At 46.2% G+C, this 14,096-nt stretch overlaps 1 protein-coding gene across 2 annotated transcripts in view; it reads right to left on the reverse strand.

Moving 5' to 3' along the window:
- The window catches only part of LOC137633259 (acyl-CoA dehydrogenase family member 11-like), a 104,499-nt gene extending 90,808 nt beyond the window's left edge, over positions 1-13,691 (reverse strand). Inside the window, exons 1-2 of one of the 2 annotated variants that reach the window (XM_068365463.1) lie at positions 1,191-1,318; positions 454-608 (exon numbers count right to left, since the gene is read on the reverse strand). In XM_068365463.1, coding sequence (XP_068221564.1) covers positions 454-608; positions 1,191-1,204 — 169 coding nt within the window. In that variant the 5' untranslated portion in view covers positions 1,205-1,318. Of the gene's footprint in view, positions 1-453; positions 609-1,190; positions 1,319-13,608 lie in introns of those variants that run through there. The other variant, XM_068365465.1, reaches the window with a different exon arrangement.
- Positions 13,692-14,096: the final 405 nt, after the last annotated feature.

Raw genomic sequence — 14,096 nt, forward strand, 5'->3', positions numbered from 1 at the left:
CCGTTTGTTTACGTCTCGAGTATCAGTAGTAGCCACGAGTGAGATTAGCTATGGAACGGCTCCCAGCTATTCTCAGTCCTTACACACCGAAGCATTAACTCTGTTCGGGGTGAAGATAGATATGTGGCGCGTTCAGACATGCGCGTCCCCTGTTGTATTACGATGTCTTAAAGGGAAACCTTTGAGATACTCGCTCCAGAAGTTAGAATTCTGTGATAACCTGTGGTTAAATTCTCTGGGAATATCTTAGTAGTCTTATACCCAAGGAAGCTACCAAAAAGGAACCTTCCATCAGGACGCCATGGCTATCTCACCCAAAAATAGATTTTTCGCTTCGCTCAAAATCCGTTTTTTCCTATGTCAAAATCCATTTTAAAATTTACAATCAATTCAAAGATGAGTATTATAACTTCCATTGAAAGTACTCTACGTTGTAATAAAACTAAAACTCGCCTTTCTTGCGCTGGGAGGCAACGTGCTGACTTCCATATGTGGTGGTTGAAACCAACCTAATGACATTCAAATTAAAAAGTCTTGTAGTCCTTTTAATTTGGCTTTGTTGATGACACAACATCTTGAGCTGTATCAAAACCCGATGATATGAAGATCTGTGGAAAAGTATTTGACTCTAGTTAGACCTCTCCTAAATATACTAGGTAGTCATTCACAATATCTATATTCTGTCTACTTCACTTATCATGAGATAAGATTAGTCACAGTTTTAAGATCTGATTATATTTTATTTATAAGGGTGAACAGCTTTACATTATAACAAAGAACAATAGACCTACTGTAATAACTACAAAATATGTCACTAGATCATTAGAAATAAAAAAAAATTCTACAAAAAACAATCTACTGATTACTGCATTAATAGAATCTAAGAATACAATGTGAAATACCATACATAATTATTTTTTTGTACCACAGATACAGACAAAAGGCTTACTGTAGCCTTAGGTTGCAGCCCCACTGATTCAGCCAGAGGGGGGAGGTTGATAATTGAATTTAAAATATACATTTACAAAATGAGACAATATGAGATCAAATACACAAAAGAGCTGCAGCAATCTAATTGGAATTAATGTACAGCGTGTTCGTAAATTTGAGTCTTGGTTTTAGTGTCCTATTATAAAAATATTGATGACTGTTCAGTAAAAAGAATTGCTCTAAATCATTTATAAACTCACAAGTTTTGCCTCATATGCAATATGTTTAGTCTGGGGTGTGTCTGGGAATCAGAGAAAACTCGTCTGCAGTTGGTTCTTTAAATGACAGCCGCGCTGCAATGGATGCGGCAGATAAACTTGTAATCAATCCGCAAAACCAAGACATTATAAAATTTAAACAGGTATGCATTTTGATTTACCTTAATTAATATATCCTAAAAAATCTTATAAGATTTTAGAAAAGATAGTAAACAGAATGTGTATGAATAATATCTTATATTAATACAAAAACACACTAAAACTAATATGACAAATTCGAAGATAATTTGTATTTTTCCTAACCATACAAACCTTAGCTATTTACAAAGGGTTATTACTTTTAGCGTAGCTGAAATGGCGAGCCATTAGAATTTAACGAGGGTGTATTACCCCCGCGCTAGTTAGCGGGGGGGTAGGGGAGTGGTAGCTAGCTACCCCTCCTCCCCCTCACACACAGGTGAATACTCACTTTCACTTAGAGGTAGGACTTGTCTTGGGGGACAGGGCTGGCGGGCAAATATGTGTAAATAGCTAAGGTTTGTATGGTTAGGAAAAATACAAATTATCTTCGAATTTGTCATTTGTTCCGTAACCGAAATACAAACCACGCTATTTACAAAGGGTGACTTATCCCTTAGGAAGGGTGGAAAGTCCCCAGCCATACTGGCTTTGGCTTTACCCGGGGACTCAGAATCCGAGTGAGTCGCACTCGAGAAAAGGAGTCCCTGCACCTCACAAGTTCCTTGCACCGCAAGGAACCATGTGGCCTATGTAAGCTTGTGTGTGAAGGAAGAAGTGTGACCCGTCTTAGGCAGTTGACCTGGAGTTCCAGAAGGAACTCTGGGTTAAGACGTTCCCAATACCACCTCGTCAGGGTATGGGGGACGCGACAGTATTGACTCAATACTCGGAACACAAGGAAGCATGGTTTACCTGCAGAGGTTCGAGGTCAGCTATGCAGAGACCAGGATGCTGCTTCCCCGTAGAGGGGATGATGAAGAAAGAAGTAAGGGCCAGACATACTTCTTTCGTTCATGCAGACTAAAACCTGATAACAATGCCCTCAACCTTCTGCTACCTGTCCAAAAAGGAGCCTGAGGTTAGACCAGCTGTTGTGTAGCCACCACAGAGCGATAGAAAACGTATCGAGACTCCTGTGGGTCACGCCCTGCAGGAAGCGGGCTGCGAAGGTCATCAGACGCTTCCAGACTCCAGCTTGTAGCACCTGCGTCACAGAGTAGTATTACTCGAAGGCGAGGGACGTTGCGATGTATCCAACATCGTGCTGTAGGGCGACGTGACGGGGGAGGGTCTGAAGACAGGTCGAGATGAATGTCCTTGAGTCCGGGCTGAAGAGGTATACTGGTGACTCTCCCCCCATGTCCTCCTTGTGTTCCCAAATCGGCTGCAACTGAGGCCAAACTGCAGCTGTTCCCAGCGCTAACCTCTCGATTCCTGTACTGGCAAGAAAGAGAAGGTCTTGGGACATCAGACACAGAATGGAGACTCAAAATCTTGAATGAATCGGACCGAAGGGTCGGGACCCACAGATTCTGAGTCTAGCCAACAACTCAGGAGCGAGCCTGAATGTTGCCTTCCCCTCTTCCTTAGAAAGGGGGGGAGTAGTAAGAGACCAAGAAGATTGCTTACACACTGGCCGTGGCCAGAGTGAGCAGAAGACCCAGGGCGGAATACAATCCGAGGCCTGTCGTAAAAGGGTCTTGAGAAGATCTCTTAAAGGACTAAAAGTCCGAGCCATGCTCCAAGTTGGAGGTCTTCCTCCGACTAGGGCAGGGACGATCGTAGCTTCGCATGAGCGAGGATAGATCCAGCGGGCAGGAAAAAGTTATTCCTTTAAGCCTGAAGGTCAGGGAAAGGCTGAGCGACAGGCTTCATTGCCAAGAGCGGAAAGGAGTTTCCTCCCGCCGAAAGGCAATAAGACCGTTATTGCTGGAGAAGAGGCCTCACGGGAAGAGGTATATCTCCCACGGCACCAACCACCTTAGACTCTTCACTTTGCCTGGGAGACCCCTGTGGATGACTATCGCAGATGACGCGACCTCCGTACCGCGACTGTAGCGGGTTGTCTCTTCTAGAGGAGGAAGCGTAGTGTCTCCAGGCATGAAGCCGAAGCGACGCCCCGGTTCGGGAGAGATGTCGCAGTGTGGTTGCTTGAGTAGTCTGCGCCGTGGGAGAAGCTCTCCCGGGAGTTCCGTCAGGGGAAGCAGAGGGTCCAGAAACCGTTCTGCACATAGTCCCAGTGGAGCTCTCCCATTGAAAGGTTGACAGACAACCTGGTTTTGTTGAGACCCATTGTCCGCAGACAAAAAGGAGGGAAGACGCAGGCGTCGAAGTTGTCCCACCATCACCGGAATGCATCTTGCCAGAGTCTCGGGGTCTGAGACTGGGGGGAAAACTAGCGGAAGCTTGAGGTTCCAAGCTGTCGCGATCAGGTCCCCCAGACCAGCACTTGCTGGTTACCCAAGGTCAAAGACCCCTAGGTACACTCTCTCTATGAGGCTCTGCTCGGATAGTCTGAGAGAAACATTCCCCTGCCTGGAATGAGAGAGCCGATGGTGGAATTGAGAGAATCTCAATCATCCCGATATCTCTACTGCAAGATGTGAAGGTGTGAAAATGCGTCCCCTGCTGGTTAGCATGAAGTCGACACGCAACGGGGCGACTTGGCAGGAGCGGTAGGATCTGAAGAGGGGCCAGACTAAGGCCCTTAAGCCTGCCTGAATGATGGAGAGGTATCCTTCAGGTCTTGACCATAGGCCTGGACCGGAACATGCCCCCCCCCCCTTTCCTTTGACGAGTCCGAGAACCGCATCAAGAATGTGGGGAAAGGACGAGAATATCCACTACCATCAAGAGGCTCCATAGGTCAACACCCATTGTAGGTTTAATAGTTCCGCTGGTCCCATAGGGCCAGGGAGTCCGGTTAAACATTGCCTGAAGCCACCGGAACTTGGATCGCCCCACATGGAACTTATCCTGAGGCGACCGTTCGGACTATAAACGGGTCAATGAGGAAAGAAGAACTAGGAAACGTTCCAAGGTAGGGCTGAAAACTCTGCTTGACTGAGAACAGGTACTGCGACTCTCCTCAGTCTTGCCACGGTGAACCGAAAGGAAGGCTCGGAGGATGTGGTAACAGAATCTGGCGTCCCCAGGTGGTCACCCATCCAAGTACCGACGTTGCTTAACCTCGCTGGACGGACGAGAAGCGGGGTTTCCAACGTGGTAAGGCGGTTGACTCAATATCATGGCCAGATACTCCAGATGTTGAGGCAGAGGAAGAGAAGGCTCCAAGCAAAATACCATGAGCCCACACTCATGGTCAGCATTCGGAAGCTTTTCCCGGCGCTGAAGAAGGTAGAAACCCGAGCCTACCGGAGTTGACCAGCCCTCCAAACAGCAGAGGAGGCGGAAGTCTGCACCTGAGCGGCCAAGAGGAAGGCAGGGAGAGTTCTCTGGGGAAACAAACCTGCTATGCCACGGCGGGATAGCCACACTGCATCATAAGCAGGAATACTTGCAGTTTAGGCTGAATTCGACGAGCACCCTGGAAGATGGATGGAATGGAAACTGAAAGTACCCGTCCTTCCGATCCAGGGTTAAAGGAGTCCTGTCGCCTCGTTACCAGTCTGATCGATTCTGCTGGTCTACGCTGGCCGAAGTTTGTTCGACAAACTTGATCAGGGCTGAGAGGTCGACTATGGACATCCCCTCTCAGATCCTTCCTTACAAGAAAGGATCGACTGAGGGGGCCGGGGGTGAAGCCGTCGATGATCCTAAGGAAGACCTTCGCCTAAGGTATGGATCATTCTGCCCAACCGGGCAACTCTGCTGATGCTATGGCATAGAGGTTCAGAGACACTGAATTCGCTGACAGAGACGGCAGGCGCGATATCCTTGGCTACTCACAGAGATTGTGCGGGAATGGGCATCGGGAAGCTGTCATTCGGATGAGTAACCTTAAGCATCCTCCCAGCGAAAAAACCTGCAATCCTAGAGTTCGTGAACTCCTTTTAGGACTATGCCCCCCCGGGGGAGTCTCCCGTGCCATCTGTTCCTGACAGGAGGAAACTGCAATTGGACACCTTGTCCCAGTTGTCGTAGCCGATAACTTGGGCCGACGTGGTTGAAAGAAAAGGGAGCTGGAGCCCTGCAGAGTCTGGAAGAAAGCGCCTTGGAGGAGTGAAACCGGAAGTCGATTTACTCCGCACAGCAGACGTCTAAGTCTCTGTCCTTGGGCAAAGACAAAACTCTTCTCAAGGATGGAAGGGTGTCTGAGGTCGTTGACCTCCACAGATGAGACACCCGAATGAAGCCTTCAGTCAGCGCGTCCAGATGGTACAACATCGAGCTTGTCCGCAAGTAGATACTTAACGACGAAAGGCCAAGGTGCCTGAGCTCGAGAGGAGGAAAGTACCCTTGATCTTCCTGTAGCTTCCTTGAACCAAACCTCGGGCCGTAACCGAGGAGGGAAAGAACCTGGTAAGCTCCCAGAGGAAGAGGTAAGCAGTCACCCCTTGTCCGATGGAGAAATCTTCAACGGAAAGCCCCCCCGCCAAAAATCCTTCCAGGGCGGGAGAAGGAGAGAGTACTCGTGCAGGAGAGGGGACCCTCGAGACCGACCTCTTGGGAACCAACTTCGCCCTGGGGGAAGTCACCACGAAGTCCACTCCTCTCTTTCTCTTCAGCGTAGGAGAGACAGCCGCTGGTTTGTTACCCTGGCCGGTGAGTGCTGGTTTCATAAACCTCATTAACGCCCGTGCCAGCGGATCAAACCATGTCTGCTGCTCCAAGGACACAGAGTCCGAAATCCTCGCTAAGGTGAAAGGGATCGGGCGATCCTTTGGAGAGGACACGACGGTTCCTGCCTGAAAAGAAGGTGGGAAGAATGCTGTACTGACCTGTCTTCGTCCTGCACTACCAACCTGTGCTTGGAGGTGGTGATCCCGAGTGCCGCCTAGGAGCACGCGTCCCTGCTGCTACCACCGGCTGTGGAATTCGCCGCGAACTATGGTCGCGCGAGGGCGAACAGTCGCGCAAAGGCGAATGGTCGCGCGGGCGCACAGGCGAGTGGTCGCGCGGGCGCGCAGGCGAGCGGTCGCGAGGGCGCGCAGGCGAGCGATCGCGCGGGCGCGCAGGCGAGCGATCGCGCGGGCGCGCAGGCGAGCGATCGCGCGGGCGCGCAGGCGAGCGATCGCGCGGGCGCGCAGGCGAGCGATCGCGCGGGCGCGCAGGCGAATGGGCGTGACGGCGAGGGATCGTGCTGCCGCGTAGGTGAAGAAGATCGCTGGCGGTAAGCGATGGCGAGCAGCATGTGTAGGTGAATGATCGCGTGATAGGGTGCGATGGTGATCAGCATCCGCAAGAGGGCGAGCGTTCAGGGTTGTGCGATGAGGAGCAGCATGCGTAAGCGGGCAATCGTGCAGGGTTGTGCGATGGCGAGCAGCATGCGCAGGTGAATGATCGCGTGAAAGGGTGCGATGGTGATCAGCATCCGGAAGAGGGCGATCGTTCAGGGTGGTGCGATGAGGAGCAGCATGCGTAAGCGGGCAATCGTTCAGGGTTGTGCGATGGCGAGCAGCATGCGCAGGTGAATGATCGCGTGAAAGGGTGCGATGGTGATCAGCATCCGCAAGAGGGCGATCGTTCAGGGTGGTGCGATGAGGAGCAGCATGCGTAAGCGGGCAATCGTTCAGGGTTGTGCGATGGCGAGCAGCATGCGCAGGTGAATGATCGCGTGAAAGGGTGCGATGGTGATCAGCATCCGCAAGAGGGCGATCGTTCAGGGTTGTGCGATGAGGAGCAGCATGCGTAAGCGGGCAATCGTTCAGGGTTGTGCGATGGCGCGATAACGATCAGCATCCGCAGTTGAGGGTCGCGCGATGGCGATCAGCATCCGCAGTTGAGGGTCGCGCGATGGCGATCAGCATCCGCAGTTGAGGGTCGCGCGATGGCGATCAGCATCCGCAGTTGAGGGTCGCGCGATGGCGATCATCATCCGCAGTTGAGGGTCGCGCGATGGCGATCAGCATCCGCAGTTGAGGGTCGCGCGATGGCGATCAGCATCCGCAGTTGAGGGTCGCGCGATGGCGATCAGCATCCGCAGTTGAGGGTCGCGCGATGGCGATCAGCATCTGCAGTTGAGGGTCGCGCGTTGGCGATCAGCATCCGCAGTTGAGCTAGTAGCTGGCGAACCATGTTCCTTCAGTAGTGTTGGAGAACGTTGGCGTGCCAGCTGTAACACACGTGGGCGATCCGGAGATCGCTGGCGAGCTGATGATCGCTGACGAGCTGACGATCGCTGGCGAGCTGATGATCGCTGACGAGCTGATGATCGCTGACGAGCTGATGATCGCTGACGAGCAGAAGGCTACGCGTGGAAGCCTGTGCAAAGAAGAAGAGTCCTTGACCCCGACCTGAACCGAAGTTCTAGATCGCGAGGGCGAACGTGGGCGCACAGGGCACGTAACAGGAACCGCAGGGAAGATCATCTTGAAAGCGCTGACGAACAGGAGAGCGCTGACGAACAGAAGGGCGCGCAGGGAAACCCTGACACGCAAGGGAAGAACCCCCGTGGGGGCAACCCTTAGCCCCGAAGGGATCGTTGTCCGCCGGGAGACTGATGTCCGTCGGAAGACCGCTGTCCGTCGGGAAGACCGTTGTCCGTCGGGAAGACCGTTGCCCGTCGGAAGACGAGATTAGACTGCTGTCCATCTGCACCAAGACGGAAGATCGAGAAAAAGAAGTTGTAGGCTGCAAACGGAGATTCAAAAAGGCGCCTCAAGCACCCTTATAGGGAGATGAGAGGCCCTTACGACGAGGCGGACGGAGGGCCTTACGGCGAGGGAGGCCAACAGCAACAGCAACAGAAGAAACCTCCGAAGAGGAGTCTCTATGAGTGTACTCTCTCGCGAACGAAAGAGAAACACTTCGTGGAAGAGACTGGTCAGCCAGTGACCTAAAAGGGGCAATCCTCCGAAGAGGAGCTCCTGCAGTTGCCCAGCCCCTTGAGCGAAACTGCAGGTGCGACCGCTCAGCACCAAGAGCATAGTCGCACGAAAAAAAGGCAAGAGAAGAACCCCCCAAAAGAGGAAAAGCTCAAGCCTGGACAGGAAAAAACTTCCCTCGGAAGGAAAGTTATCCGCCCAAGGAGGCAAGCCTCCTGACTGTTCTAAAATGAACTGGAGAGCTGTCCGTCGACACGGGAGTACTACCAGTAGAAGGAGACACGCCCCTGACGACAATACAAGGGGGGAGGCAGCAACAGCCGAATCCCCAGGACTCAACCAGACAGCTCACACCGTTGCTATATTACAGAAACGAACTAGATCGGTAACTGTAAAAAAATAAAAACAAATAATATTAGTACACATTCATTCCCCCGGGAAGGCTCCGAAGAGGAATCCCGAGGAAAAGGAACAAGAATTACACAACAGGCACGTGCCCTCACAACCACTTACACTCGCGGAAGGAGAGCTGTAACCAAAACAGAATTATAACAATTATAATTATGTAACTATGTAATTATGTAATTTAAAAATGAATGAACACTAAAGAAAAAAACGAAAACCCCGAAAGGAATCGTTCTACAAGCTGAAAAATTAACAACTACAATTAGATTCATAAACTAATTGAAACAAAATGTACGGCGTAGCAACCCCACCCACACGGGAAGGAAGCTACAAGGGCGTAGTAAAACATAGTAAAAGGGTGAACGACCTCAAGAGAGAGAGAGAGAGAAAGACCGAAGTCAAACTCGATCGCAACCCATAAAATTAGGCCGTGGTGGCCTAACTGCCGAGGCCTCCACGTAGATATCGTACACTACACACACACATCTGAAAAGGAAACTTACTTATTTCTATACTCAAATATATATACAAACATGAAAACATGTTTACATATATATTGAGTAAAAGAAAAGTAAGCGATTAAGTAAAGACAAAACAGACAATGGCTGCCAAGCGAGGACCAAGACAGACGTCTGTCACAGTCCGAGCCAAAAGTGAAAGTGAGTATTCACCTGTGTGTGAGGGGGAGGAGGGGTAGCTAGCTACCACTCCCCTACCCCCCCGCTAACTAGCGCGGGGGTAATACACCCTCGTTAAATTCTAATGGCTCGCCATTTCAGCTACGCTAAAAGTAATAACCCTTTGTAAATAGCGTGGTTTGTATTTCGGTTACGGAACAAACGTGAATTTACGGACACCCAGTATTTTAACCTAAAGCTGTGTGGACGCAGGTGGTAAAGCCACACAGTCATGCTTAAACCCAGCATCCTAGGTTATGTTAATAATATTATTGCTAGGTAAGCTATACCCATAGAAGCAGGATGCTATAAGTCCAAGGATCCCAATGGAGAAAATAGCCCAGTGAGGAAAAAAAAATGAAGAAACTAATAGAATAGTGTGCTTGAGTGTACCCTCAAGCAAGAGAACTCTAACCCAAGACAGTGCAAGGCCATAGTACAAAGGCTATGGCATTACTCATGACTAGTGATCAAGACCTCTTATAAAAAAAACGTAATTTCTCCAGAACCGAGAAGGAATGGGTTTAGCATGACCGCAAGACCTCCTTTGGACTCCCTCCCGGTCATCATTGCTGCTTCATTCCATCATTATCTTGTCAATCTGCCTGTGTCCGTGCCAATCCAACATGTGTATCCTGCTTTCACATAGTATAATCCAGCCAAGTTGCGGGCCGATATACAATCATCATCATAGAGAACAATGGTTTGATTTTGATTTTGAAGTGTCCTTTGCCTAAAAGAGCTGCTTACCATAGCTAAAAAGTCTCTTCTACCCTTACCAAGTGGAAAGTAGCCACTGAACAATCATAGTGCGGTAGTTAATCCCTTGAGCGAATAATCATTATTCGGTTATCTTAGTGTTGTCAGGCGTATGAGGAAAGAGAATATGTAAACAATAACCCAGACTACTTGGTGTATTTTGTATAGGCAAAGGAAAAATGAGTCTTAGCCAGAGACGATTCCAATGTAATATTATAACCAATCAAAGGACCCAATAACACTCTTGCGGTAGTGCTCAAGTATTGGACGAATATCCATCTAATTGTGTCAAGCGTTAACGTGTATATCTAACCGTGCAATGAGTAAGAATATGAAGTCCTACCATATGTTACTTCGAATAAGTGGGATTGGGGGGGCAAGTCATAGTGACAGTACAAATATACAGTACATATTTACCTTACCAGTACTGTGTATAATGTACAAGATGGGAAAAGTGACGAATTTAGGAAGAATTCTCTAACTAGCAAAGCCTTGAATGTGGCAAATAAAGAGACACTTCACACATAATAATCACAGATATAAATGTTTATCTTAATTTTGTGAAGTTGCCAATTAAGGATCGTAGGAGGATCTATATGAATTTGGATCACAGTTCACAAGATTATAAAAATTTCCTAACCTAATAATCAAAGAATTTATACAATATACCCGGCCTGCTGAGCCTTTGTATATCAGCGGCTAGTTCCTCCCATGTGGATTAAAAATGGACGTCAACTAACAATTTCATGTAAAATTTATATGAAATCCCAAGCAGACTGGAATGGGATTTTACATGATCTTTTGTGCTTGAATTGGTCACAATTATATAATAGTGTAGATCCTGTTGTCCCTTTGAATGAGAATCTAGTCAACATAATTGATAGGCGTATCCCTTCTCGTGTGCTAAGGTATCGAGTGAAGGACAAACCGTGGTTCAATGATGATTGTAGACGTGCTTATTTGGAGAAACAGGAGGCCTATCATCTTTGGAAGGGGAACAGATCAGATTTGACCTGGAACAACTATACTCAGCTTCGAGCTTTTGCTCAGAGAGTTTATGCCTCAACTGAAAAGGAGTACAATTTAACCATAAAAGAAACACTTTCTGGTACAACTCAGGAACATAAATGGTGGTCTACCCTTAAATCTGCACTCTTTGGTGTAGATGCAACAGTTCCTCCTTTACTTAAACCAGATGGCTCAGTCACTCACTGTCCAAAGGAAAAGGCAACCCTTTTGGCTGATGTTTTTGACTGTAAACAGAGTAATGAAAAACTTGAACTTCCTCATTCCTGTTTTCCTGAGGCTAAACTAACTAGTTTAGCTTTTCGATCTCGTGAGATTAAAGCTCTGTTGATGGACCTTGATGCTTATGGAGGTGTAGACCCAAATGGTATTTTTCCTTTGTTTTTTATAAATACAGCAGATTTCTTAGCTCCAAAGTTATCTGTTATTTTGCGCAAGTTAGCAAGAAGAGGAGCTTTTAGCACTAGTTGGAGAATTGGTAATGTTACTCCTCTATGTAAATGTGTTTGTGGTAGCTCAAGTCCCACTGATTACCGCCCAATTTCCATAACTCCCATATTATCTAAAGTTTTTGAACGTCTTCTGGCAAAACGTCTTAATAGGTTTGCTGAAGGTAATCATCTATTCCCTAGTTTGCAATTTGGTTTTCGTAAAGGCCTTGGAGCATGTGATGCCCTTCTTACAATCTCCAATGCTGTACAGAAATCCCTTGATTGTGGTCGGGAAGTTCGTATGATTGGCCTTGATTTTAGTGCTGCCTTTGACCGTGTTAATCATGAGGCCCTTGTTTTCAAACTGAAACAGTTGGGAGTGGGTGGGTTGTTTCTTAGCATTATTATTGATTTTTTAAGTAATAGATCTCAAAGAGTTGTTGTTGATGGGCACCATAGTGATTATAGGAATGTGATATCCGGTGTTCCACAGGGTAGTGTTCTAGGCCCATTACTTTTCATACTATATACACATGACATGTGGTTTGGCCTAGAAAACAAGCTTGTTGCATATGCAGATGATGCTACTCTCTTTGCATCAATTCCATCCCCTGAATGTAGATCTAGGGTTGGTGAATCCCTTAATAGAGATTTAGCTAGAATTAGTGCATGGTGCAAATTATGGGGTATGAAGTTGAATCCTAACAAAACTCAAAGTATGATTGTAAGTAGGTCAAGGACGGTGGCTCCTCAACATCCGGATCTCAGTATTGATAATGTTTCTTTAAATATGTATGACTCTTTCAAAATTTTAGGTGTGATTCTCGACAGTAAATTTACTTTTGAGAAACATATAAGGTCTGTGTCTTCTTCAATTGCACAAAAAATAGGCTTATTGAGAAAGTCTTTCAAGATTTTCGGTGATCAATCTATTCTGAAGAAGTGTTTTAATTCTTTCATTCTACCTTGTTTTGAGTATTGTTCTCCTGTTTGGTCTTCAGCTGCTGATTCTCATCTTAATTTGTTGGACAGAAACTTACGGTCTATTAAATTTCTTATTCCTGATCTAGATATTAATCTCTGGCACCGTCGTTCAATTAGTTCATTATGCATGTTGCATAAGATTTTTCATAACTCTGACCATCCTTTACATTCAGATCTCCCTGGACAATTCTATCCTGTTCGTAATACTAGGCAGGCAGTTAATTCTAATAGCCAGGCCTTCTCCATCACGAGACTCAATACTACGCAGTACTCTAGAAGTTTTATTCCAGCTGTTACCAAGTTGTGGAATGATCTTCCTAATCGGGTGGTTGAATCAGTAGAACTTCAAAAGTTCAAAGTTGGAGCAAATGCTTTTTTGTTGACCAGGCGGACATGAGTCTTTTTATAGTTTATTTATGACATATTTGTTTTTGATGCTGTTAATAGTTTATATATGACATGTCTGTTTTGACGTTGTTACTGTTTTTAGAATGATTTATTGTTAATTTGTTCTCTTCATTTATTTATTTCCTTATTTCTTTTCCTCACTGGGCTATTTTTCCCTGTTGGAGCCCCTGGGCTTATAGCATCTTGCTTTTCCAACTAGGGTTGTAGCTTGGATAGTAATAATAATAATAATAATAATAACAAATCTTTCCCCCCTAACCTAACATCCTTACACTGCCATATTCTATGTTAACCGTAATCGGAACCTTTGTATATCAGTGGCCAGTTCTACTGCGTGGATTAAAATTGGACATCAACTAACAAAAATTTTCCCCCCTAACCTACAAGCCGTGACCTTAGCTACTTACCTAATGGGGGGGGGGGGCTAAGTCTGTTATCCGTAATCAAACATACAGGTGGTCGCTATCATACATACACTCACAGACTGCTACACACTACACACGTAAATAAGGTTGGACCCTTTGAATTAGGACATGTCTATGATTTAATAAAAGGAGATTTAGCTTTTTTTCCCGGTTCAGTGTCCGCCAATCTACAAACTCCCAGTGGTTTATGGTTACTAAAACTGCAAATGAAAAAATATTAATGGCCAAAGTTTATTATAATATATTGGTTAAGTTATATGCAAATAGAAAGTAAAAGGTTCAAGTAGAAATAAATAAAAGTTAAATGTTGAACCTACGAAGTTATCAGATTACGATTTTCCGAAGATCTGTCCAGTAGCAGTGATTGTTATGTTGTAGCCTTTGTAACGGCCCCTCTTCTGTGGGTTTCTTAAATAAGGTTTTTGACATTTTTTTTACTGTTGGTTTAGAGTTCATTTGGCATCTATTTTGGTTTAGAGTTCTTTATGTTGTCAATTGAAAACTAATAACAGGTTAAGGATTATAAAACTAGATTTCGAAGCTAACTCAAAAAGGTTTGAAAATACAGCAATGGTATTAATAGCGGATTTTATTTCCGTATCTGGGTGGCAAGACAATTGGGAACAAGTGCTGAACAGCAAATTATTATGTGTATAAAAAAAATAAAATGTTAAATACATTTAATGTAAATATTATTGGATATGAGAATCCTTTTAAAAATATTTTCACTGATCAGTATGTGTGTAACTTAAAAACATATATAGAAAAATAATAAAATAAAATTGTATTTTTTTTCATATTATAA

This window comes from Palaemon carinicauda, chromosome 42, assembly GCF_036898095.1.
Source record: "Palaemon carinicauda isolate YSFRI2023 chromosome 42, ASM3689809v2, whole genome shotgun sequence".
Taxonomy (NCBI): Eukaryota; Metazoa; Arthropoda; class Malacostraca; order Decapoda; family Palaemonidae; genus Palaemon; species Palaemon carinicauda.